The 27,261-nt window shown below is 42.5% G+C and overlaps 3 protein-coding genes across 14 annotated transcripts in view; 1 reads left to right on the forward strand and 2 right to left on the reverse strand.

The window, feature by feature from the left end:
• Positions 1-11,985, reverse strand: Pot (papillote). 3 transcript variants are annotated; one of them, XM_064127876.1, is made up of 5 exons: positions 11,827-11,985; positions 6,838-6,901; positions 4,687-5,026; positions 4,202-4,358; positions 1-3,410 (listed from the first exon to the last, which is right to left on the reverse strand). In XM_064127876.1, exons 2-5 carry the CDS (start codon positions 6,838-6,840, stop codon positions 1,040-1,042), a joined length of 2,871 nt encoding a protein of 956 aa, XP_063983946.1. In that variant the 5' UTR covers positions 6,841-6,901; positions 11,827-11,985; the 3' UTR covers positions 1-1,039. The 3 variants fall into 3 exon arrangements, with proteins under 3 accessions (XP_063983946.1, XP_063983947.1, XP_063983948.1); XM_064127877.1 differs by lacking the exon at positions 11,827-11,985 and adding an exon at positions 8,543-8,633; XM_064127878.1 differs by lacking the exon at positions 11,827-11,985 and adding an exon at positions 8,166-8,451.
• Positions 6,030-27,068, forward strand: LOC135166001 (uncharacterized). 2 transcript variants are annotated; one of them, XM_064127895.1, is made up of 3 exons: positions 6,030-6,474; positions 26,405-26,529; positions 26,644-27,068. In XM_064127895.1, the coding sequence occupies exons 1-3, from the start codon at positions 6,266-6,268 to the stop codon at positions 26,832-26,834; spliced, it is 525 nt and encodes a 174-aa protein (XP_063983965.1). In that variant the 5' UTR covers positions 6,030-6,265; the 3' UTR covers positions 26,835-27,068. The 2 variants fall into 2 exon arrangements, 1 of the variants encoding a protein (XP_063983965.1); XR_010299614.1 differs by lacking the exon at positions 6,030-6,474 and adding an exon at positions 23,654-24,409.
• Positions 16,821-27,261, reverse strand: part of Shakb (shaking B) — an 18,646-nt gene continuing 8,205 nt past the window's right edge. For 3 of the 9 annotated variants that reach the window (XM_064127893.1, XM_064127884.1, XM_064127889.1), the window contains 4 exons: positions 20,955-21,174; positions 20,192-20,476; positions 19,815-20,068; positions 16,821-19,598 (listed from right to left, as the gene is read on the reverse strand). In XM_064127893.1, coding sequence (XP_063983963.1) covers positions 19,536-19,598; positions 19,815-20,068; positions 20,192-20,476; positions 20,955-21,174 — 822 coding nt within the window. In that variant the 3' untranslated portion in view covers positions 16,821-19,535. Of the gene's footprint in view, positions 20,069-20,191; positions 20,482-20,954; positions 21,175-24,182; positions 25,026-27,261 lie in introns of those variants that run through there. The other 6 variants (XM_064127885.1, XM_064127892.1, XM_064127888.1 and 3 more) reach the window with 5 other exon arrangements.

Here is a 27,261-nt window from a genome sequence, read left to right on the forward strand (position 1 = left end):
TTTCGATTAAAAATATCTTTATTAAATTTGTGTATGGAATAGATCGAAGAAAAATTGGCAAGAGGAAACAAGTTCGTATGATTAATTAAGGGATGATGGTCCGACATTTATGAACAAACTCACTGGAAGCCCTGAATTAAACATTTTCTGAGCTTTCCTTTCCCACTGGTGCCAGCGGGGTTGCAGCCATCAGCCGACCCAATTACCTTTTCTTCTACCTCATTTATATATTTTTCTCCCCCTTGATACACGTCTCCCGTAGAATTATGCCACTGAATGTTATCCGTCATTCTATTTCACAACATTACTCCCCTCCTCAGCATCAACAGCTCATTTATTTCGTTCATAGTACGTTTTGTTCATGTTTATAAAAAGACAATTTCTTACGATCTACTGTAATTCTATTTTAGAGGAAGCGTGGACCCAGCACCGTTGTTTTTAATTGTTTTCATATATTTTAGATTTTTTTTTTCGTTTTCACTTATGCGACTACTATCACTAGCGCTCGTGGGTAATTGGCGACTTATCGATTTTAATTCAGCTTATTCTCGTTACTACGTGAAACGAAAGATGTCTTATTAGAAAGCCAAAGTGTTACGCGACTAAGAAATTATCAGGCGCCTCCGTTAGAATATTCCGATCTAATAAACAATTATCGAAACGAAAGCGTCTGACACAGCCGGACTCTACAGTCCCACTCGATTGTTCATTAAAAAAAAGTTATCAAAAAATCATTTTGCGAGTGGCAAGTGGAAAGTCCGGCGATCGACCCAAAAAGATCGATCGGTTAAAATGGAAAAAAAAATATAAATCGACGAGGAATCGTTCGGGCAGTTGATCCGCGATGCTACAGTGACTTGTGACGATTCCGCGTTTTTGTAAAATTCAATCATTAAGAATTATGTCTTTACCATCAGTTAAAAATATCTCTGGGCAGTGATGAATATAACAAGTGTATCTATATTCAATAATTCGGCGGAAGTGATAAGATCTTTAATTTTGACCCCCAACCATCGGCAAGCATCATAGTATCGTTCGTTTAAATTTGCATTTCGGGTTCCGAATCATCGGTGAACCAGCTCGACCTGGGTTGCTCCCCCACCCTGACAGTCTCCCTCTCATACCTAGTGGACCTAGCGAATGTAGAGACCCCACTGGGTCCCTGCCTGGGCCCCGAATTGAAGGACGTCATCACCTCGACCCTGTCTCCCCTCCTGACCGCCCTAGGGGTCGTCTCGGGAGAGCTTGCAGTCTCCTCTGGCTCCGGTGCCCACGTCCTGAGGTTCCTGGCAGGCAAGCCCCAGTGCTCCGTGAACTCCGAGCCTGATCTCACCAGGCTAGGCTGGCTAAGGGACCTGACGATTGAGTCAGCGTCGTAGGAGCTCAAGCTGACATCGTCCCTCTGCATCTTAAACTCCCGAATGGTCTCGGACATTGACCGCAGGTCAACCTCGCTGCCACCCCTGGCGGAGGAGAGGCGCCTTCTCTCTTCAGACGGCACCCCGGGGACGTCGTGAGTCCTGATGGAGGTGCCACCGTCGCTGTCGTACTCGTAGAGAGTCGGCAGAGATGACCTCCTGGACCTGCTGTCCCACTCAGATCCCTTTCCTCGCTTGTACCTCTGTCCGCTCTTGCTGGAGCCAATGGAAGTGGCTGGAGGACTCAAGATTCGGATGATAACGTCCCACTTGGTCTCCGGGAACAGTGTCTGATACCTCTCGTCCTTCCTGATGAGGTCATAATCCTCCTTGACGACAGCCTCATGCAAGAGAGTTCTCAGTGTGCTCTCAGTCGTTATGACTTCTCGCCACTTTTCCCGATCATCCTCAGTCAGCTCACCAGCATACTGAGGCTCCAGCACACGCGACAGGGTCTCCCAATTATCGTCACCATCGTCCAGACCCATTGGTGACCTCGAAGGCATCTCAGCACGCGAGTAAGTCGGCTGTATCGTCGAGTCAACGTCCTCCAGGTGTCTGTGATTCAATTCGTTCGTTATCGTCAAGTTCGATGCTGAGCTGACGTCCGAGAAGTTCTCCCACTGTGGTGGAGGTGGTGGTAGTTCCTGAGTCGGATAATTCCTGATTGTCACGTCCCACTTTGGATCGAGCTGGGGTCTCGCGCGATACTCAGTCACCTGTCGCCGGTGTCTCTCCACATCCTCGATGGTCTTCTTCTCCGTTACCGTTCGCAAGAAGACGTCGTCAACCTCGTGGGTCGTTATCTCTGGTCTTCTCGGCGACACAACCGCCTCCACCAGCGGTTCAACCTCCTCTCTCATACTATCCCGCTGCTGTATCGAGGCATGCGTCGGTGCTATCGGTGGTGGTGGTGGTGGTGTTGGTGCGAGTATACTCGCCACACGATATTTAGCGTGAGATGCGTCTGTCATTTCTGTCATAGTTCTCGTCTCGCTGAATTCGTCCAATGTCTTCAGCGTTCTCGGCCGGTGAATCGTCGCCGACGGCGGAGGATGCGTAGTTATTTCGTAGCTTTCGCGTTCCGCTTGCTTTCGCAAAATCCTCGAGTACACTGGTGGTGTCTGCTGACGGGAGATTGTACTGCTCGGTGGTCCGTGAAGTTCTGGGACGTACGAGAAGGTAGTCATCCTGGGGGCTGGGCTCTCCATCGATCGAGTGGTCTCCTCTCTCTCTAGAATGGTCGTGAGATTCCTCTCGAGGGCTGTACTAGCGTCCGACTCCGAGGGAAGGGGACTTGGTGGTGGTGGTGGTGCTCGCTTCACTCTCATTTGCACATCAAATTTGGGAGAAATTGGAACGGCCACCGGGTGACGAGGGACAGACACTCGTGATGCTGTTACGCTTGTCATTCCTGATGTCTCCACGTCAGCTATCGTTTCTGAGTATATGGAGCTGGTGGCGCGCATGTCCTGGCTGTGGACGAAGGCCTTGTTGTCGTAGGAGCCGGCTGAGGACAGCGGCAGCGATCGCATGTCGTCCACGTGCGATAATCCCGGGGTTAATGACGTCGTTGATCGGCTCGAGTGAATTACCTCCTCGAAACCATAAGCGTGAGTTGTCTCTATACCCACCTCCGAGTGGCTCTCACTCGGGTAATCGCTGGGGAGGGTGTCTGAGTGGTCAATGACGAGGTTAGCTTCGCTACCTGATGACGAGGCTGTTGCGTGCAGGAGAGCGTGCGCTCGCGGAATCTTCAGACCCTCGAACATCGATATGTGACCGAGGGACGACTGCGATAACTTCGTTATCTCCGATCCCGAAGCACTCTCGAGGGGGTGGCGGTGAATTACCCGGACATTTCGACGCTTTAGGCAGAGGTACGAACAGCCCAGACCGAGGAGGAGCAGCGAGAGGAACAACAATGCGCATATCGTCAGCAGAATTTGCAGACCATTCAGCGGACTCGGAGCTGGTGTCAGGACAGGTGCACTGTGTAGGAAAAATCAGTACTTTTGAGTTTCGATGATTATTTATGGGCCTGCAGCATTGAGAGAATAATTAATCCAAAAAAAGTGAATGTAATGCTTCACCTGTCACGTGATACCACCACAGGGGAATAATTCGGGGATTACTCTGGTAACGATTATATAATTAATGAGTTTATCCTCATTAATGATAAAACCACGACAACATATGTTTCACGGGCAGCCGATAATTTCAAATAAATTGATTCACGAGCGCAATATAAATAACAACACGTGTTTGAAATAATAAATGATCTCATATTTTTATCCCTCGACAATTAATGGTCCTTGATATTCCCTCGTCAGGATATTCCAATTTACTCTTGATAACAATTTTGTTAATTAACTCGGCTGAGTGGTGAAAGGCAGTGGTAACACATGCATTATTGGAAATCAATAGATGTGATACCAAAGTGGCTAGAAGTTTTCCTGTTACATGTATATTGATGATACCTATAGTGGCGTTATTACAGAGATACAATAGCTATTCGGTGTAATTTACGTGTGTTTGGATTATAATTACAGACTCGGAGATTCTGCAATGGTAAAGTTATATCCTCTCACTCCTGTTTCGTGTAATAGACGTTCATTTGAAGCTGTTATATCGTTAATCGTCGAGAAAAATTCTTGGAAAATTATGAAGTAATTACCGGCGACTACTTCATCATTAATGATTTCTATGTTTTTCATGAGCGCAAGAATTTATCAAGTCAATGTAAACACCGAGAAACCCTAGAATATGATGAATTAACTTACATTGGCAGAGGAATCGGGTCCGGCTTTGGGGTAACTGGTGGTGGGTATCGACAAATTATCGTAATAACTTCATCCCCGTCCATTTCAAGCCCCGGATGGAATCGCACTACAATATTATTCGTAAAGACTCGCTGTGGATCCTGTTTGGTGCCGCATCCTGAGGAAAAACAAATTAATTTCTCTTTAAAATTACAAAATTGTATCGAAATAAAATTCGCGACTTTCCAAAATAAAAATTCAACGAATATTTTAGACTTCGCTCTCGGATTGTCATAAATAACTTCATGTAAAAAATAGTGGACTTTTGATGGGGATTTTATAGCTCCCTGAATGATAAAAAACTGGCTATAAAATTTTTTCATCACCTCCACCTCTCGAGGCACTCCTAAAAAGCAGATGATCAAGTGAGATCGAGTTATCCCTTACGACTCATCAATAAAACTCATTCAATCACAATTGCATCACGTTAATGTCTCAATACCCACCTTTTAAAGGCAGCTGCAAGTTGGCATGATCCAGCCCACGTCCTCTGACAAAGCATGCGCTATTTCTATCGAAATCCGCGTAGGCAACACCATAAAAAGGCTCTTGAAATTTCAACTCGACTTCCATACTCCCCTGGCTGCAGTTTAGATATGCCTTCGTTCGATTTAAAAATATTATCGGTGATAATTCATCGAGCTTTGTGACTTTTCCATCGAGTACAGTGCTCGGTGGTAGTCCCGGTTGATACTCAATGCTATTCCCCTGGGAGGCATAGTTGCTCTGTCCACAGACTCCCTGGAGTCCAATAGCAACCAACAGGAATGTCAGAGTCACCCGCATCTGTTAATTAATGAATAATAGTGTAGTTAGTATCGGTGAATTAATGTCAAGGTGATACTCCACTTATTACCAACTTTTTCCTTTCCCTTTCATTTTTTTATTTTATTCCCTGTATTCCATTATCTTTTTTTCCAATAGAAATAAGTTTTTCTTCTAGAAAAATTAGAAATCCCTACTCTATTTTTCAATAGGGTTTCAACGGTTTATAAAACAGAATTGAGAGTTTATCCGCGATTCCCATCGGGTCTCGGCGCACGTACAAATGTATTCATTAAAAAAAAATAACAATAAAAATCGATATCAACGCCTGTCGAGAATGCCAGTCTACCGGATAGAATACCAGTTTTCAGTTCAACTTTCACTCTTCTTAAGAACCATTTGTCGTGCACGTGCGTTGATATTACCAGATTGCAGCTGCAAGGACGCAGAAAGGCTTGATTTAGTGGTGAAGTACTGGGGTAAATTGTTTCCAGTCAGTGGACGATATTTCGAGAAGGATATGAAGTCGATATATAATTTCCATACCCAATGTTTCGGGTGAATAGGGTGGAAATGGAATTCATGCGCGATGTCAATGTTGGAGTAATAATTTCAGTAATTTATTTATTGACCCATACATTAAATTCATTTGATGTAAATTATGGGATTTATTTAAAATAATTTGAAGGTCTATTAATTATGCAGATGTGAAAAATATTCAATCCAACTTTATGTTTTGAAAGAAAATATTAATGAGGAAAATGGAAATTGAAAATAATCCCGGAACTTTAACAGAAATGAAAGATATTTTTTCCTCCTGCGGTTTTTGTGTATCTGGATGGATGGAGAAAGATAGTGTGGCATCCTCCATCGTGTTTACAAGGTGAACAGTGTTACCATGTGTGTTTCGAGGTGGTGTATGACTCTGGGACGTGATCCGGCTGATCTTGTCGGGGAGTCACTCCTTATCTCACGCCTCGATGCGTTTCTGCAGTCTGTTGGATCAGTCCTAACCGGCCTCACCTTCAGTTCCAGGGGCAAAAAAACGACAACTGATCCCCCGAAAGGAACTCGATGTTGCGGGAATTTCAAAGGAATTTAAATTCCCGATCAAGATATTATTTTGCTGTGATGTATTCCATTTTCCCATCGATTATTTACACGAAATAATTTGAATAATTTTGATCTGGTGATTGATAATAAAAAAATTGTACAAAGTGAATTGATTTTAACGGATGTAATAAGTGCCAGCATTCCACAATGTCTGGGGAGGGAATTATGCAAATTCTAAATGCTGAATCAACTGTGAATCAGAATCTACCGCGGAATTTTGCCGAGTTACGGACAGACGCGTGTGGTTCTGAGAAAATATTCTGCTCTTGTTTTCATCTTCTCCAACAACGGAAGGGAAAAGGACAGAATGCCGACGGGATAGCAGTGCTCTCTGGCCCACGGAAAAACACACCAAGGTAGCCTTCTAAACCCGAGGCATGCTCCGCTGCGCAGGAGGCACCGTTACCAACGGCCAACTCCTGCCAGCTATGAAAATATATATTCTGGATCCACTATTCACTTATTTTTTAAACTCACTGTCTCCCAGCCAGCCCGAGTACAACAATAATTTAACTAGCGCATTCCAATGCCCTGAGATTCTCATGACAACGGTTTGCCCATGGGGTAAATTGAGTTCTTCATTTTTCTTTGGAATTTTTTTAGAAAATTCATTGCAAAATTATTTTGATACCGGAACACTTGTTAAATTGGCCGAGACTTGCATTTATTAATTAAAACATTCAATTAATTTTGAGTAAATGTTAATAACGCTTACTCACCATGATTTTTCCCAAGTAACACCTCTTCCCAAGTCTGATGTTGGCTACGTCATGGCTTCATGCCCTGTGATCACGAAAATAATTCAATTAGGGCTGAGGCCAAATGTCCTCTAACATTTCTTCAATTATGTAAAGAAAAATCAACAATTTCATTTTCGATTTAATAACTAATAACTAAAATCATAATTGGATTCAAACAAAAAGTACATGTCGCATATAATCCTTGCCAGGACCTTCTTTCACGCTTTAGAACCTGATGAGCAACAAAACAGCGTCATCTATGCGTGAATTTCCCTTCTCCCCGCGTGATAATCACCGCGTCCTTCACCGTTTCCGGTCTTACGCGCACGTCCGATCTTCGATACATCGTACCCTCCCTTCCTTTAATCATTTTTTTCTCTTTGTTGTTGTTATTTTCTCCTCACTGTATTTCACAAGTACATGCGACTAGACGACCGGTTTCTCCGTAATTTATTAACGAAATTCCTGGGAAATTACGGGGCTCGAGACGTCAGGAGGGAATAATTGCATCGGGGTTAATGATAGTTGTAAAAACATTATTGAGTAAATAGATAATGAAAAAAAATTAATCGACAAAATTCCTGCTGTCGTTATTCCAATATTTTTCACGACTTTTATTTACCTAAACTCCATTTCTTTTAATTAATGCAGTTTAATTGAAATATTTTATAATTGGATTCACATTCAAATAATCTCAAAATAGTTTTGACATTTCCCTACCGATTTCGCCCACTACATTCAAATTATTCATCTCGGAAAGGTCAACAAAAATCGATGCTAACGAATGGATGACTAGAACTATATAGATGAAACCAGTCATAGAATCATTCCATCGAGGTTTCACATAATTTTTTCTGTTTCCACGAACGATTACGTATCGATAGGTGTGCACGACTATTCACGGCAGTTGGCTGTCACACAACTCCATCCAGACGCAACTAGTTCCTGTCAATCTCGTCTTCGTACTTGGAAATCCCGAAATTTAGCAGAATTTTTCGCGAAATGGGGAATTTAATTTTTTTTCCAACAGCGCAGACCTAAAAAATAATAAAAATAGAATTTATATTAATAAAGAGAAGAATTACGACTGTATGCTATGAGGGGCTTTTATACGACGAAGAATAACGATAGCTACAGCAATTGAAGAAGGTGTATTCAGTGTTATATCCTGGTAGAGCCACGGCACACCCCGTTGAGGTTTAACCCGTGTGCTTGGTGCGCAAAATTCCTCTATACCGAGCGTTTCATTGCCCCATTACTCATTCTCAGTGCGTATACACCATCACAAGAGGGTCTGTGTTACTCACATTCTCCCTCCATCTCCTACCCATCCTTCACCAGTGAGTTTGGTACATGCGATACTGAGATAGTGCCGTTGGGTATTTTGCGCGGCACAACGTCTGGGATATCGTTCTCATTCTCATCTTCGTCGGGTATTGTGCGTTTTACTAAGTGAGGGAAGGTAACCCGGGGGGACCGGATCGCATGACTGATCGCGTCTCAGCGAAAATACGTTCGTGAGGGGGGAAATTGAAATTCTGATCCTGGCCGGGGTGATGAGTCTATTTGTTTAGGTCGGGGGCTTTCCAGAATTTTTTTTTTACTTGAAAAATGACCGGAGGGGTGGTACCGTTGAGCCCTAATCGTCCATATAAATTAAAATAGAATTTATTACTTCTTCTACCTGAATTTCAATGATTCCCCTAAATTTTCCTTCTTCTCAGGGCAAAAAGATCTTGGAACATTGAATGAATTTTAAAAAATTAACCCTTTACCGAAGCACTGTACTTTTACGCATCGCATTACCGAAAGAATTTAATTTTCCTTATCACCGCGTCCTCTATTTTCCTCCAGCACCTCGCGAGCCATATATTCATCAACCGTTATCGCCGTCTGCCATTCGTCCGCGAATTCTTTTTATTTCCACCTCTGTCTTCGCCCGACGTCGGTGGAAACTGGCAAATTGACGGTGTTCGTGAACTGTATATTGCCCACGCGTTCCAATCCTTTTAAAGTTGTTGCTCTCTGTCCCCTTGGAATGGAAAAATGAGAGGAGTAGTAATGCTGGAGACACTTCACTTGGTCTCTCGCACCGACTCGTTGCGCAAAGACGAAACCGCCTTTGGACTTTCACTGACTTCAGTTTATACTCTTTGGTTTTCAGTACGAGACTCTACTTTCGGTTCGCCTCGAGTTATGCATGTACACACATTTAAAATGTATTCGTGCTAACACGTAATTGCGCCGGCTGTGCGTGCCGAGGACGCCCCGAGTGTTGTTTGTACAACGATACAGGTGACTGTGCTTGTGTGGGGCTTTGAGGTGCATCGATTGTGTTTTCACTCTTCCTGAATTGCACTTTCTTCCGTGAATTTTTAGGTCTGTTGACCTTTAACGAGTTAGGAATTTTTTTTATGGTCGATGGAGTCCTTTCCCCCCATTAATTAAGACCGCTGGGCATATTTGTTGTGCAAATAATTTATTTCCACTGCATTTTCCAGTCTGGAAGGCTCTTGTACTTACATTCCAGAAATTCCCTATCAAGTGTCGGATATTTTTCCAACAAACCCATCTAAAAAAAATTGGAAATAAAATCGTGGAAATGTGTATCGAATCGCAGTTATCCTCCACTTGAAATTGGATCATAGAATATCGTTCTGTGCCTGCGCGATCCCAATGTAATTTGTCCACACCGAATAAGGTCAATGTCTCGATGTCCTCCACACTTTTTTTGAGAGATAGATATTAACCTTTGGACAATTTTAGAGAGATATATTTCCCGAGGCAAGAGAAACGTCCGAAAAAACCCTTCCTTTCCCAAAAAAGTGGACGCAACTATCTCCGGTGAAATCCACCGATCCTTTCTAGTGAATCACCTCGCAACGCTCGCTGACGTCATCCACCTGAAAATACCCACGAAAGTACCAATATGGCGGAGTGGATAATAAAATCTCATACCTCCGGTGAAAAAAATTGACAGGACATTATCCTTCGGGACCGGTTCCCCGGCGTCGGCGTCAGCAAAACGCGGAGAGACATTTTGTATGTGAAAAAAAGTTTATAGTTTCCAGTTAAAATTTCTGAGCAGCGAACGTCTGACTTGATTCAATTCAACGAACGAGATGTCGTGGAACTGGATAATATTCCATTTTTTCAAAAGATACAGTCCAGTGAAACCCAATAAATTTTTTATGAATTTATTCAACATAGAAATCAATGTAAATATTTTTTTAACGTCTTAAACCTAATTTTTTCCCCTCTACCAAGAACAAATCCTTCGCGTGCTCGGCACCATCAAAATGCACTAATTATTTAAAAGCCCCTCCCTCCCCAGCCTCTCAAATACGTAATCATCTCGCGTGATCGAGGGTATCAATTACATATTTTTCTCACGTGATGGCATTTTCGTGAGAAATGATTTAGGATAATTTTCCGTTCGGAAATGATGACAGCTCATCCCAGGGAGACTTCGATGCCCACTGCAGGGCGGTGTCTGCATTAAAAATAAACTCCCCTTTGTTCATTTAAATATCTCACTGGATATCATCAGTCACACACGAACACGCGTCCCCGTTCGCTGGAATGCTGTCCTCGTATTTATGTAAGATGACGCAAATACATTGCGTGGATTATGCAGTCAATGATGAGCCGTAAATTTTTCAATGTCTCTGAGTTATTAATTAAAACATTGATTGTACCGCACGAGGGGAGCAAGGGTTAATTGCCAATGGGCAGTAGATCATTTGTCGCTGTCCTTGGGGTATCGATGTCCTTGCGGGATTGACGAGGATTTTGAAACATTTTCGACACTTTCAATGATTCTAGGTCACTCCCACACATTTTCGCCAAACCCACACGGTTACCGAGATTTATTTGAATTTTTTTATGGCAGGTTGCTGTCAACAAAAGGACATTTTTATGGAAAACGCGGCTTGTTGAGATAGTGATAATATTTTTAAGTGATTGACAGAATATCTGAATTCACTGACTACTGAATAAAAATTAAACTCCGGAGAAAACTACCCACATATTTCTACCAGCTGATAGTGGCTTGCTATCAACAAAAGGGAATTGTTGTTTTCGATATGGACTTGCAAAGAAAGTTCTGAAAAGTGAAACTTTTCGTGGTAATCGGAATACGTCCAGTGGGCCGTCAACCGTGAAGGAGAGAATTTCTCTCCAACTTCCTTTTTCATCGTCTGTTTATACTTTTATGTCAATTTAATTGATGATTTAATGAACAGGAGTTTTAGGCTTGACTTTCACTCGCTGAATAGAATGGGATGGGGCTGAACAATTGATGGAGTTGAATTACGAATCCCATACTGCGCCTTTTCCGGTTACTCAGATACCAGAAGTGAATCGTCATTTTCGTGGTTAGAAAATTGAAGAGAATAAGTGTTTCCAGTTGTGTAAATGAATTGAACAGGCGGACGGAGCACTCAAAATTTTCATAATGAGCCATTGATCTGATGAGTAGCGTAAAATAATAATTACCAGATTGCAATTTATTTTGACGAATAATTAATGAGTACTATGGGAGGCAATATTCAAATCCATCACACCTCAAAGGTCCTGTATGCCCTCCCAAATCCCTAAGCATCCCGTTACCCCAGAAATCCCAGCGACCCATCACCCCGACAATCCCCCAATCCTCCTGAACAGGTCAAGCCCCCCTCCGGAGCCACCACAGCCGCGGATATTTCTCCTTTTTGCGATTCTGTTGAAGGAAACTCGTGTTCCGTTATGGCTCGCTCGCTCCCGCTTGCACAGCACGAAACGGAGCCCAAAGTCCCATAATAACGCAGGTGGGCCCGCACACAATCGCCGCACGATCAATCAAACACGCGTGGATCCCGGGGGTCCCCCGAAAACCATTCAAAACTGAAACATTCCAAATAAACCGGGGAAAATTTTGACAGCTGCCGTTCACACCCGTCCCCCCTTCTATCCATCATGGTGACGTACCTCAGTGTGTCCCGCGTGTCGCTATCACCTCCCGTCGCACCAACAATTGTCGAAAAAACCACAAAAACGCGAATTACACACGCAGGTGTCGCAGGTACGGTGAAACAATCGAGACTGTCGGCTGATCCGCGGCAACGACGCTCGTTACCCGCTACAGTGGCCCCTGCAGTCATACCAAGGAACCCGTTACCCCTTCCTCCAGCGGTCACAACGTCCGTCACCGACGTTCACCAACACGAGCGCCTCACCACCTCCCCCTTCCGCAGGCCCCGGTGGGTCGCCAGGTCCCACCAGTCGCCGTATCCCTTCCACCGGCTCACACGTAGGGCCCCTCCGCGATTAAGCGCGATTGTGGTAGTGTCACAGGCACGCTTATTTATGTATTTTGAGAGTTGTTATAACAGTGTGGTCGTGGGGAGAATACACAGATGGAAAATTCTTCGCTCGCTCGAGATCGAGTTGTTCTCGTTTTCTTCGGTTTCGCCGGTGCCGCGACGCACCGGAGCACTTTGAGATGTTTCTGCGGAGCCAGGGGAGGGCTGGGGCTGTGGTCAACCCCGGAGGGGAGTTCTTTAGCTCAACATTTTTTTAAGCCACTGATGTGATTTATTTTTCTATTTTTTTTGGCGGTTAACAGTTGAAAGCGAATTTTCGGATCTTTTGGGAGTACCAGCTGACCTGAATGGCAGGGAACAATACTGGAAGTCATTTATCGCGGAGGGATCGAGTGATCGCCAATCATTATTCAATCAATCTTTCAGTTTTCACCCTCGGGGTGTCCCTACTAGACATTACAACCTAACGATCATTGATACTACGTGCTTCAAGATTTAAAAAATTGGGTTTATCATCCTCTTCAATTTGGAAAATGTTTTTTGATAAAAAATTAATCAATTAATCATCCCCTCCCTCACGTGGTGATAGCTCATTGATATTACGATTTCATTTCGCGTAGATTGTGAGGAGTGATTCTTGATCGCTGAAACAATGCGCTGAGGCGATCCACCGGTGTGTGGGATTTTCGAATCAAAAAGAGAAAAGTCCGGGAGAGAAAAATGGCAGGAGGCAAAGAGGAGATAAGGTGGCGCGGGGGGAAGGGGCCGAGGGAGAGGGCGTGGGCGCCCCAAGGCCTTCTGCTCGCCTTTTACGGTCTCAGGCACAAGCCGGACACAGAGAGCTCCGTTGAAGTGCGCTAACGCTCGGCAAGAGGAGTCTGCAAAATTGAGAAAGAGAGATAAATACATGGGAGAGATATATTGAGATGAATATGAAGGGGGAAAAAATGAAAATGAAATCGTAAAACCTTTTAAGCATTCAGCCCCGGGGAATCTCAGGCTCTTTTGATGTTTTCTTGTGGCTTTATTTTCGGGAATACTCTTGTTCTCCGGGGGAAATTAAAACGGGGGTTTCGACGGCTCTGGGGTAACTCAGGGACAACCGGTTTTTCAATGATTATCTCTCTTGTTTTTGGGAGGTGGCCCGAGTACAGGGGGTAATTTGTATGCAGCGGGTGTCATGGGACCTTCCGGAGATGAGACAGATTCATCAACTTTTGATATTTTTTAGTGTCAAGAATTTTTAATGCAATAAAATTGAGATGATCAATTATTGGGTATTTATTTATTGTAAATGATTAAGTACTTTTGATTTTCATGCAACGATCGAAGGGAAATAAAATAAGGGAGCTATTCTTCGAGATATCCCCGCAGCGCGGCGGTGGGGCACATATTAAGTAGTAACGCGACGGCTCGGATCAGACCGAGCGAAGTCCGGAATGGGGAGTTGTGGGGTTTTTTTCTTCTGTTCATTCCGGTTAAATCTGACGTTTTCTACTTCTTCCAGCACATTCTCCTGAATAAATCATGGGAATTGGAAGCCAATGGAAAAATAAAAAGTTCAACAGGTGAAGTATAAAGTGAATTGTGAGTGGATTGGAAAAAAATGGGGAATGAATCTTAGTTGTTCACACTTATTCCATATTTTCCTGGATTCACGCGTATTTTTTTTACGCCAAAGCTCAACAAACGTGAATTCATTTCACCGTATGTGGAAAAGGGTTCTCGTATTTGTTTCGTAAAAATATCTCTCAATTAACTGTCCATATAAATCCTGATGGATGAAGCCCATTCGCAATTTGACTTTCTGTCATAGTACCTTGCCACTCACATCCGTAATCCAATACGTTGAAGTGTAAAAAACCATCGAGGGATTTCGAGAACATAAAAATTGAATTTTTCACGTGCTGTAAATATTTTACAGGAAAAATTTTAATTTTATTCTGAAGATTAAATTTCCAATAGAATTTTCTGAGATAATCTGTCCATTAGTTATCGTCTACTAACGGGAAAGGAGATGCCCTGATGTCCAACATCGTGTAAATAAGAAAAAACATTGAATTAAAAAATTGGAGAAAATCTAGGAGTCTTAGAATTTCAGCAGAACAAATTTATTTATTTATGTCACATAATGTATTAATTTATTTCGCCTCCACTGTCGTCGAGATAGCGTGTATATCTTCCAAGAGGAATAAATGAGACTGAACAGAACTGAATTGCAAAAATATTAAATAAAGACGCCGGACATGTCGAATAGTCCCAGGTGTGGAGAACACGTTCTCTGCCAATATCCCAGGCAATTTCCGAATATTTACGCATGGGGGATCGTGTGACGTTGGCGCGTGTTACCGAGTGCGTGAGGTCGTCGATCGACGTAAACATATGATTACACACGAGGTACATATTTAAATTAATGATTCAGTGAATAGGAATTGCCGCACACTGAGCGATTTTTCTTCCTCTGACAAAATCTGGAGTCCACATGTACATGAGTTCGTTCACCTCGGCAAAAAATCCGGGTATCAATGGCCACTAGCGATATTTTTCCCATTACCCGATAGACTCATTTTTGTCTCCAACCAATTTTCCAATTGGCACATCTCCACATCCCCAAATTAATGGCAAATGGACGAGATAGATCTGGCTGCGATCCAATATGTACTCCATATCTCCAGGATTCAGGGGCTCACGTCGGATTGAACTATTGTATCGATATTTTTTAAATACAGTATCGAAGTAAATAACCATTTTTTCATGGCAGATGTTTCTGGTGAATTCAAAATTTTTTCTTGAATAAAAAAATGCAGTAGCAGGTCTCCACATTCATTGGATAATTGATGAAGTTCAGTTCACGACTATTACTACTATTTATTTATTCAGTGGAATTTTTTTATTCACTGCATACTTTATCATCGTTATTATTACTGTTATTATACAGTTGTGTATATGATGAGAAGATATAGCGCACCCTCAAACCCTCCGGGCAAGAAATTCCCATTCATAATAGAAGCTATCGAAATAATTCCCGGAAAGCCCTCATCATAATCGTTATCATCCGGACGTCAGTTGCAGAATAATCCCCGGCTCAGCAAAATTTTCTGGGTGACACCCACAAGCCTGAGACGGCCCCATCCTCTCCCCTCCTCCCAAAGCCCTCAGAATGCGCCTCCTGGAGCTACCCTGAACCCCATAAACTCGATGATTCAACGGACAGAATCAAAACGATTGGGTACACAAGGCTCGGTTTATGTACCTACAATTCCATACGCATATATGTACACCCACGTTGTAGGATACTCAACGTTGTTGGCACAGTGGAGTGCCTCCAAGTGGCATCGGCTGGAGGGCACACATTGGCGAATGCAGCATACACAACCGGCACTGGCATAGGGAGAGGAAGACACTAGGAGTCAAGCCTTGCTTGGGCTCCTTACAGACGATGAGAATACACCGCGTTATTCTCACGTACGCGGAGCTGTACTATTACATATGTAAAGGTATATAACGTCAAGGGGATTCGAACTCGAGCGCGCGGCCACTAACCTCATTGGCGGCGCCTGAAACCTCGCCCCGAGGTATCCCAATGTGCATTTTCATTGCTGGAATGCTAAATTCAGGGGAGGGGAGGATTGGGGTGATCCGACAAATGAGGGGTGGGTCGGAAGAAGTAGCAAGGCACGTGCAAAAAAAATTATACTATTAAAAATAGATGAGACATATTTTTAATATTTTCAATTGCTGTCGATCAATTGCCATAATTTTTTTTATCTACCTGTCATCTCACAACCTTCCTCCTCCCAAAAAAAAAACGACTAATCTCCCCCACTGAACGGTAAATAAATATTTCTCATCCCTCCTGGGAACGACTCAACTCGCCTGAATTTCCACAAAAAGAAGTCGTTCCAATGCGATTAATTGGCATTCCCCCGATCGAATCTTCCCCGTGATACTCGTTACACTACCCATCGCACACACTCACACGGCATTTGCGATTTATCCCCTGTCCCTCTTCATGCCAGATGTTGCGTCGCGCGTAAAGAGAGAAAATAATGAATAAAAGATGGGGGGAAAAAAAAGTGCGGTGTCGCGTTTTCTTCTTTAATTCCAGAGTGGCACGCGGGATCGTTTCGCCGACACCCCGGCTTAAGATCCTCATCAAGATCTCGGCTTCTAACCTGCACTTGCAGCCCTCCCTGCCCCCGCCCCTTCGCGTCAGCCAGGACTTCGTTTTGCGCCTCATCCTCCTGTCCATATATCCTTTGCGAATGCGAACGAGAGTATACGCATTCTCACGTGTGCGCACGTGTTTCGTGGGGGGATAATATCGTCGTTGTTCGGCCAAGGGGGCACCGAGGGGTGGAGAGGGGTGCAATAAGAGGAGCGTCGGCGGTGGGAGCCGTGTACCGGCTTGGCCAGCTTATATTCCAGTTAATAAAAAGTCAAAGACTTCAAGGCGATCCTCGTGCCGACGCATCAAGGCGCGAAGGATTCGTTTTGCGGGATATCCAATTGCGTTGAGGTGCTCAATGGATATTGAAGGGATGCGGTTAAATGGGTCAGTGATGCGGGCTATTTTGGTTTTTTCGGGGCTCGATATTTTATGGGTGAAAGTATTTTAAACCTTCAAGTTCATGTTTTGTTACACACTCCCGAGGAAAATTGAAAAACAAGTTTGCTAAAGTCAACTGAAAGTAACGTTTTCATGTGGGAGGAGCTTCTGGAAACCTCCCGGCGTATCCCCATAATTTTAGTTCAAGAATTCTCTGACATGATGTCGCGTATCATTGAATTCATCTGATATCTACCATTGCCTCCAAGGTATTCCTCTCAAGACCGATGTGAACTGTTCCATTCCATCCCGAGAGCGAATTCAATTCCCTCGATTCACTTCACTCACGAAGATTCTGGTGTCTTAAATTTTTTATAATCGAAAAAAGAAATGAATGAAATATGCTGAGGGAAAAAATGAGTTCCACCGAATAAAAAATTGCAGTATGAAGATTCCCTTGTTTTTTTCAATATTTGTGGTCTAAATATTTGTATGGTTTCTGATGAAACTCCTTTCACGGAAACGAGTTCGGTGTTGCGAAGCTGAAAAGTGACATAAACGTTATGTCAACCAGGAGAGCGAGGTGTGGCAGCTTTTTATGGAGTATTTCAGTGCTGTGAACCTACACTCGAAGACATTCGTGAGGGGTGTCGTGTAGAAAGGAAACCTCACTGATAACAGGAGCATTGGTGAGGCCGTCAGAAAAATGGAAACGTAATCTCACTTATTTTTATTGAATAATACCCCTATTTATCATACTTTATTCTTATAAAATTGAAAAAAAATATTTCCTGGTCGCGTTAAAAATTTTTCTATTCGTTTCAAGCCCTTTATTGAACCAGTTCATAATTCATAACTCGGGGCGTCCGTTATACCGGAAGATATTCCGACTTTTGAAGAATCCTCTCCCTCAATTGCGGAAACGTCGAGGCAATGCTAAATGCCAAGTGATTTCTCTCTCGCATGGGAATGACGTACTTCACATGCACTGGAGAGAATCGTAAAAAGAGTAGTGGACACCTCGGGCCACAGTGAGTCCTCGGCTTTTTCCTTTACCGGGAAACCACTTTTCTCTTACGCAATTGTCCAGAGACACGAAAACCTTGAAATTTTTCAAGTTGCGAAATTTATTCAGGAATGCGACATTTATTTCTATCAAAAGCTTAATCAAGAAAAATCCTCCAAAATTATGCAATTCGAGAGAGCTGCAACGACGGAGTAATAAAAAATTAAGAAACATTTAAAGCCAGTGGTTAGGGCCCTCGCCGCAAAAAACAATAACCCCTGAGTCTTGAAACCCCTTTAACACTCCCCGGCCTAAAAATTACGTCGGCACTTTCAGTTGTGGTGTTGCGATAATGCCGCCCGGTGTTTTCGGAGCCACTCCTGGTGACCGCGAAGATGCAATGAGATAAAACAGTCACTCGAGAAGATCCGCAGGTAAAAAAAATAACAAAGGCCCCCAGAAACATATATATATATATATATGTATATATTTAAAGAGAGGGGAGGGAAATGATGAAACCGGTTGGATTGTGTGTGGAGGCCCTCAGGATGCATTTATACGGGCGAAGGAAACTGAGAAGTGGTCACCGAATACGGCAGCTAAGCTCCCTGGGTTATCGGTAGTACGCACTCTCTCGTATCCCCCTCCTGGTGGACAGAAGTGAAGGGAAAATATACACTGGATAGATATCGTTCCGGGGGTATATCGCTGGAGAGCCCCCGTCCCATTCATTCGCCCGCACGAGCGTCCCTCTCACCATTTTTATTTCGATTTCTATCGTATTCCTTTTGCATCACCATCGCGGAATATATATTATTACCACTTCCGCAATGCCCCCGGCTATTTTTCTCCATCATCCCCTCTGTTATCTGCTCTTCTCTGTTGAATTAACTTTTTTTTTCTCGTTCTCTCTGTGGAATTAAATTGATTAGGCGATAGACTGGAGGTTAGAGAAAAAGGTCGTAGGAGTTTAATTTGTTGGTCTCGCCTACCGTACGTTCGTACATTTTTATCATTATTTTAATTCTATTAATTTAAGTATTTAATGGAATTTAAAAAGCCCGTGGCAAATTGATGGGTAAAGGGCTGCTAGAAATTTTCTCTTTATTATATTTCTTCTCTTCCTTTTTCTCAGTAATTTCGGGTACATTTTATTTTCCCTCCATCCTCGCTCGTTCATACATTTTAAAAATCTTCGACAGTTTAGTATTCTCAAGAATTAGGCACAATTGAGGATTATTTAATCATCGAAAAATAATAAAACCTCGTCTTTGGTCCTCCACACCACTGTGATTACAAAAAATAAGGCGAAAATGGCAGATGAGTGACACATCGACAGATCTAACCTGTCGTAAAATCTCCCTCTTCGTCTATTATATTAAAACAATTCCAACAATCTTCCGATTTGACTAGAAAAGGACTAGATTCGTCGGTTAATCTCAAGCGAATTAAATAATACTTAATCCTATAATTGAATGAAATTCTCCGAATCAACGATTCGCAAATTTCAACTGTTCATTTTCGTCGTCTCCTCGTTGCAGGACAATTACAATTGAGATGGCACGTCTTTTAACTTTGGCACTTGCACAATAAAATTACAATCTCGTTTATTCTGCTCGACGATGGGTGAACAGACGGGAGCAGTCAGAAAGAATGCCTTTTGAGAACCCGTTTTCATCTTGGAGAAGCGACTGGACGATTCAATGCAACCAGTTTGGTACTTTGAGATACGAAACATCACTTGGACGTCGTTAATGTTCATTGCCTTTTTTATTCACGATATCGTTCTTCTTTCGGGCACTTCCTAGTTCATTCATTATCATCCCGGAGATGTGCACGATACAGGCGCTGGTTTCTCGAAAAAATTCAAAGAGAGAGGTCTCTGGAAAGAAAATCCATAATCTTTTTCCCTCTAAGTTTCCTCGATTTTGGACACAAATGTCCAATTAAAAAAAATATTAGGATATCGTGTTTGCACTGTCCAACAAACTGCGGCCAATCACACCTGACAAATATACCGTTGGCTCCAGTCTAAAACCGTTTCAATGCCAAACAGCATGAAGTTCCTAATCTACTGTGCAGCAATGAATCATCGCACCTGCATCAGGCCTCTTGCAGATCTCCTTTTGTACCGGGCACACCGTGTTGATGTCGAGTAGCCAATTTGTTCGCCAGCTCGTGCATCACATCCCGATAGATGACAGTGTCCAAATTTTCCCCTAACATGTAGAGGAGAAACCAATCGCCGACTTTGCTTCGACGGACTATTGTCTCCACCGCATCTCGTCGGACGAGACGAAATCGCAAGCGGAGGAGGTACACTCTGGTGCGAGGGGAAAATATTATGACAATCTGTAAAGAACAAATTAATTATTTTAATTCGCAATTGGTCTTAAATTACAAACAAATGGAATCCTTGGAAATCCTTTGAATTGGAAGTTAAATATCAATTCAGTGCAATTATGTGTGACTCACTCTGTACAAAACAGTCACAAGGCTGAGAATCCCAAGAAACAGGAACCAGAACCAAAGGAACACATAAATTTTCTCGTTGACAACATTCAGCGGAAGTATGCACACAGCATCGTGTCTCTCCACTTCTCCACTGACTCCGTACTTGTAAAAAGTGCATTTGGTCATCCTCGGAAAAACATAGATCATGGGATCGACACGATCCTCTTGGTCGGACTCTATGAACCTCAGTACGTCGATGCCAAACGTGAGAAATGCACCGTCGAAAAAACGATTCATGAGGAACATCTGACCTGTGCATAAAAAAATTAACTCAACAGTTCGCAATGATAAATTCAATCAATTTAATTTTTTGTAATACGTATATTAAGTGGATAAATTGTTCACGATATTTTTGAATGTTTAAGGAGCACTGATCACAAGATTATGATGATGACTGTCCATTATAACTTTCATTGCTGGTCCCATTCGGCACGAGCCAAGTGGGTAGGTGCCAAATAACCGGAAATTGTAGGAATCGCTTTCATTCAGAGGTACATTACCACGATTATTGTTTATCGCCACGCGATGATTGTTTCGACTTGGCCAGTGCAACAAATTGTTGTATCAAGATTTATTTCTCGTGTAGGAATTTACGATTAATAGATTTTGGAGCCAAAAACGTTTCAAAAAATTGTTTGCTTTATGTTTTATGGTAAACAAAGACAAGAGAGAACTTCAGTTTTTTCACGCATTAACCCCTTCCCCCCAGGTTTAACCAACTCACCGACAACGTTCAGCAAGGCAAGCACTTCGCAGAGATAATATCTGTAGGCCCACCAGTTGTGGTAGCGTAGATTTTCCCACAGATAATCGAGAAGCATTTTCTTCTTCTGCTTCTTCTCGACCTCGGAGCACAAACCGATGTCGAGGTCCATCATCAGGGCGTGAATCTTGCCGCCCTCCCAGCCCTTCCACAACCATCTCGGTGTATAAAACAGTATTGCCTGGAAGTAGACGAAAGCAAGAGGTCGGATGATTATTTCACGGTTGGTTTGGGCCTTTTAATGGCGAGGTCAGCATCACATTAATTATAGAATGCTGAGGGAAAGGGGGGGATGATGAATTCTTCGGTGATCAGGGGTACTGATAGGGGAGGATATACTGGAGGGGAAGGGTAAGTGAAGGTTTTGCACTCGCACATGGGAAGAATTTATAATGGGATTCTTTGTGACTTGTAAATTTTTGTTGGTGAATTTTGAGCAAATAATTCCGCATATTCCAATGAAAAATATTCTGTATCATTCATTAAATTAATTTCAAGAGCTCCAAAAAATTTTCCCCCATGAGAAAATCGGGAGGAGAGAATGATGGATTGGCCGATCAATATCCCCGATAAATGGAAAATACTCAGCCATCCTCAGGCCTTCCTAAGGAAATCATAAATAACTATTTCGCACTCGTAACTCGCAGTTTGCTGAAATTTACAGCGTTATATATTTGCTTTAATAGAAGAGTAACGCGAGTGCGCGGTTGAGGGATTGGGGGAGGGTTATGTGCCTCGCACGTTGGGATTTTTCGTCATGCACCGACGAAGGAGTCATAAAGCAATTTCACAAAGCCACTTGAGCTGCGGTTGCACGTTATTCTGCACTCAGCGTCGAATGATTTTCCACACTTTTGTAATAACATGGGGGCTGAGGGATGTGTCCTCATTTAGATAGAGGCCCAGCCCCGGAGGCAGTTCCATTGTCTCGGCCGCTCACTCGTGTCCAATATTTGTTTTGACGAGGGAGGGGCATCCTTACGAAACATCGGACAATGCCGGGAGGGATTTATTTTTGGTGATATCAGCTGGCATCTGCATGCGATTTCTTTTGTCTCAGGAGGGGAGTACATGGGTTTGAGGAGCCCCAACTGTTGTACAGATTCGAGCAGAATAATTGATGTCATTTTTTTATTCCCAACGTCGTTACCTTCATTTTTAGGTAAATTATAAAAAGTCAATCCGTTATTAATATTGGATAAATTATTCCCTTCCTCCGATAGTAGACTTTCTAATTTTTATCTCACCAACCGCTCATCCGAAGTTATACCGTTCATCTCCTCGAAGCAGAAGGTTCTCAGTGAATTCCAAGAGATGTCTTTCTAGTTTAATAAAATTTTTATGGGATTCTCATTGGGTAGTTCGTAAAATTCACTCAAATTTTATGATGTTCATGGAGTGTAAGATGAATTTTATGGGGTGGTTAAAGTTATTTAAAGTCCCAAGTAGGACAGCAATGAAAATTACACTTTTTTTCATTAACGGGTAATATTAACTATTTTTATTCCATAAAAAAAATTCTCAACGTCTCTATTATTCGCCATTTCATGGGAATTAACTTGATCCCTCATTGCCCGATAAAAATCCTCTAAGATAAACAAATAAATTGACCCAATCAATCAACGCCTTGATCATGCGAATTAATGAATTAATTAATTACTGAAAACCCTCAGTAGAATGGATATTAAATATTTTTCTCTCTCCGGGGGAATTAATTATTTGGACTGGCAATTCCCCAGAACCGCAAGCACATCGAGATTCCTCGCGGCTCCAATTACATTGTTCCCCTCGAGGTCCCGAGTACTTCAATAAATCCAAAAGAAATCCCCTCCGAACATAAGCAACTTATTCACCGGCTTTTATTCCCTAGAAATCTTTACTTTGAAATCATCGGTAGTTGCCCTGTGGAATCTTCAGGCCGTTAATTACCGGATATCATGCAGCATACTCATGAAAGGCGAAAGATATCTTTTATCCAGCCGAGCTGGACCTTTTCCACCGGTGGAAAAATCGAAAGCACAGGAGCGTGTAATGGCATTCGAACGTGTGGATTCCACTGCTCGTGGATAGAGAAAGACATTCGCTGGATCGTTAATTACATCGGTGAATGTGTGCTACGGTCATTCCTTTCAACCATCCTGCGAATTATGGTATTGAGCTACTGAGTCATTAATCCAACACCCCAAGAAACTAACCCGTGATATTCATATTCAGAAGAAGAGGAAATGTATGAAACTCGAGTAAATAATGGGGGAGGGAGACACACAAAACGCTAAATTCAGCTCCTTATCCAGAGCTTTTTATCAAGCTCTTCTTCGCGCTTCTTAATTAATTTATTTCATCCCCGAAAGGGCTTTTATCAACCTCCCGCGAATATTTATCCCAACTTTTAATCAGAAAGTGTTTATCAACCTCCATCGGCTCACAATCCTTTCTAATATGAAAAGTAAATGAAAGTGATTGCCAGGATCGCAAACTAAATCATAGAAAACACGAAAAACCAGTTCCTCGCGGAATCTTGGAGACTGAGCGTGTGAGGGAACTCCGAGAGTACGGAACAATGGAAGGCTGACACGAGCCTGGGAAGACCACTAATTCCGGAATATTCCGATGCCTCCACCGCACACCTCTATCCCTTGTTTCACGTTTTCCAAAGGAGATTTTTTTCACTGGCCGTGTCAATGAACTTGTCGAGTGGATATGTACGTACTGAATAATGCAGTGAATGTGTCCCGCGGTTGAATTCACTTTTGCCATCTCGAGGTTGTACTTGGATTGGTGCCAAATGTGGTAATGCAGAGTGCGTGACGATGGGAGGGATTTTTATTTGGGGCTGGTTGAGGTTTTCGGACTGCGAGCGCCAGCAAAAAGACGCTTTAGGGCTTTTGAAATCGTTAAAAATTTATCATCTCTATTTTTAGAATTTATTGTGCGAGAAAATTGCAGTTTTTTGACGCAGTCAATTTTTATGGGAAACGTCTCCTGATATACCTCGAAAATTAAATTCTCTATTACTCTGAAAGAAGAATAAAATCCTTTGCCTCGAAAAATTCTCATCTCACTGTTCTCTCTTCAAAGAAAAATTCTCTCCGTTTATTTATATATATAAATCATATATTTTATAGATTATTTATTATCTCGAGAATTTAACTACCAATATTTTTTTTCCCTGTGCTGAAACCTTCTTACTTGAAGCAGCAGAGCGAATATCACCCACTGATAATACTTGTGCTGCTTCACCAGAGGATGATGATTATGTACGTGAACATCGGTTTTGCTGTTCGTAACACCAGGATATGGTACAGCACGTCCAATCGTCACATTGAATGCATTGATCATGCTGTACGTCGTGTGCAGCCAGCAGAAAGTTTCGAGCACTTCCTTGTCGACAGCACCTGAGCTCTCGCAGTGAATTGGTGAGCCTGATATACTCTTGCATGCTAGGGTCAGACAGCCAGCGAGTAAAAATGCCACTGTTGCGCGATAGTGAAGACGAAATATGAAGGTATCCTCTGATGCCCTCTGGACCTTGAAGAGAGATCTGAGGGAGCCAAAGATATCAATCATCTTCAGCATGATCGGCATAATCAGGGTCTTGCCTGTCCGGCTCTAGCACGTGAGTCTCACTGTCATTTTTTAACTTCCTCAATGGATCATCCACTTAAATTTCACTTGGCCACCTCAACTGTCACCTGCACCACTGATGCTCATCACAAAATCATCTGCTGGATGTGGAGAAATTCACGAATTACACTAGAATCTAGTAGAATTATCCCAGGAATTTCTTGAAACTTATTCGTACGTGAAATCCTGGTGATTCCTGGCGATGATCATCCCCCCCTGGCTATGATTTTCAAAGTTCTGATAAAGTACATTATTTTGGGGATTTTCGGGAGCTCAGGGGGTGTCTTCTGTGCACTGGGAAATTGAAACACGTGGAACATAGAGGCAACCTGTCACAAGACTGACTGGACTTGAGAGGCATCCCTTGGCCTCGACCAATAACTAGGGGTTGTACGCATAACTCATATTATTCACGAGTTTCGAGTATTAGGTATGAGTCGTTATGAGAGCGAGGAGCGGGGGCGGGGCTGCCTGGGGAGGAATTACAGATGTAGAAAAATTTTTTTGATAGTTAAAAAATTTAATTTCCATTACATTTCCGCTGCAGTAGTGTAAATCAATAATTTATTTATTTCCAAAGATTTTTAGGTATTAAAATTGAAGTCTAATTTTTTTTCAATTCCTCAATCATTCTCAGACCCACCGTCATCCCACCTCAAGCCAAATCCCCAGATTTCCCCGAAAAAAACGTCACGAAACCCAAAACCCAGAGATTAGGCATCAGAGACCAAACAGGAGTGTGAATGCATGGCATCCGGGTCATTGTCAACCTATAGTTAGAGTCACGCGTCAACGCGGAGAGGTGTTGAGCACTGCAATATTCCGTGAGAGACCTTATTACGACCTCGACCGATTAAAATCTCCCCTTTTCGCTGGTACTCTTCCTTCTTTCCGCAACCACACCCACCTCAGTCCCCGTAACTCCTCGAGAAGACCGATTTTTTATTATTTTCGGAGGCATTACATTTCCCGAAATTTATAATTGGCGATTTGTCACTGAAAAATCTAGGAATTTTATTTTTAATTTCCCCTGATATTGTCGCGGATAAATTTCCAATTAAAAAGAATTCTTCTCAATTGCCACTGAATTTTTTGTCATTTTTCTAAATACAGTCCGAGCGATCATTAAATTTTTCTCGTGAATTGAAACAAAAATAAAAAATATTTCTCTGTAATTGGCTCCACTTGTACCCGCACGAGGTCCACTTGGAACCATTCAATATACTTCTCCAGCTATTCTTGGACACATGAATAACACGAATAATGTCGTCAGGGGTAATTTATCGATGGAATACGACTTTTATTGTCAACTTCAGTAGAATTTAAACTGAATCAACAGGCTAAGTCTTATTTATTCAGTAATCTTCATCAGAGTCAGGTGATAATTAATTAGAGCGTAAATTCATCTGCCAGCGGTCTAGTAATAGTAGCAACAAATTAATAAAAATAAATTGCGCGATGAAAATAATATCTTCTGAACAGAAATAAATTTCGGAAAATAAATGATTCTTTTTAATTATCCGATAGTAGTGAACAAAGTAATCATGACCCTCGCAGTACTCTATCTCTAAGTAATACGCTTAGGGTTTCCTTCTTGGCAATGAACTAGATCTAAGACACTGCGGTAAGTAGCATGAGTAACAATAGTATCTTTCAACTCAACACCCACACCAGACACACAAAACTGTAGTGCCTTCAAACGAACTAGTCCATCGATTTCAGATATCAAATATTCACCGACACGGAATTTACCCCTCGCTATTCATCCCTTATTTTTGTCAATGCAGCCGGCGACGGTCTTATCGGGGCGCCTCTCACTGGCAAATTCCACGGATTTTCGGACTATACGCGGGGAAAATTTCAACATTGAGATTTACAACCAGGGGCCGAGGGGGCGTGCACCAAGTTCGATGTAAGTAGGCCACAACGTCATGTATACAGACGTTTAAATATTCCATCCATGTTCATACTCCGTGTTTTTCGTGTTTTTTCATCCTTTCGAAATAATTTTTTCATGATTTTAAAGACCGTTTGAAGCAGCCGCACTCTTGCTCTCTCGAGTGGCAATTCCACCCGGGTGAGCAGGTGGGGAAGGGGGAGGTTCTCCACGGAAAATCCACTTTAAGGCGCAACCGGGAGGTCTCGAGACAACTGTTCATCCGAGTAAAACGTCTGATGGAACATAAATCTACTCCACTGAGAGAAATGTTCTGTTAAAATTACGGAATACTCTGGGAAAATTCCCGGACACTTGCAGGAAATTTCCTGCGGACATGTCATTATCGTTGAGTAGTTGGGAGTGAGTGAAATTAATTGAAAAATTGAAATGTTTGGGACGAATAATTTTCTTTAAAATTTTTCTAGAGTCTTTTCTGACAATTTCCAAGTTTTACTTGAAATCTATTACGATTTGTGTACCGGAATGAGCTGTAGTGGCTCCTCGACTCCATACAATGTTCATGTGACCTTCGGCGTTGAAAATAAAGCTCTCACCGAGTGCAAGACTTTCAGTCAACATTCGGCGAATGAACTGGACTGGTTCGAGTGCGGTATACACAATAATTGTCGATGAATTTTTCATGAAAGTGGCCAATGCACACGAGCGAGTGCCTCTCAGACCAGAATCCACGAGTTATAAATGAAT

The sequence above is a fragment of the Diachasmimorpha longicaudata genome, chromosome 9 (genome assembly GCF_034640455.1).
Source record: "Diachasmimorpha longicaudata isolate KC_UGA_2023 chromosome 9, iyDiaLong2, whole genome shotgun sequence".
Taxonomy (NCBI): domain Eukaryota; kingdom Metazoa; phylum Arthropoda; class Insecta; order Hymenoptera; family Braconidae; genus Diachasmimorpha; species Diachasmimorpha longicaudata.

What these genes read in the sequence shown, in the direction of transcription:
- LOC135166001 (XM_064127895.1), top strand. Translation starts at nt 6,266, where the DNA reads ATGTCTGGGGAGGGAATTATGCAAATTCTAAATGCTGAATCAACTGTG. An exon ending in CCACGGAAAAACACACCAAG is followed by an intron (nt 6,475 to 26,404) that starts GTAGCCTTCTAA and finishes TTGTCAATGCAG; the next exon opens with CCGGCGACGGTCTTATCGGG. An exon ending in GGGCGTGCACCAAGTTCGAT is followed by an intron (nt 26,530 to 26,643) that starts GTAAGTAGGCCA and finishes ATGATTTTAAAG; the next exon opens with ACCGTTTGAAGCAGCCGCAC.
- Pot (XM_064127876.1), bottom strand. An exon ending in CTTGCAGCTGCCTTTAAAAG is followed by an intron (nt 4,359 to 4,686) that starts GTGGGTATTGAG and finishes GTTTTTCCTCAG; the next exon opens with GATGCGGCACCAAACAGGAT. An exon ending in GACCCGATTCCTCTGCCAAT is followed by an intron (nt 3,411 to 4,201) that starts GTAAGTTAATTC and finishes TTTCCTACACAG; the next exon opens with TGCACCTGTCCTGACACCAG.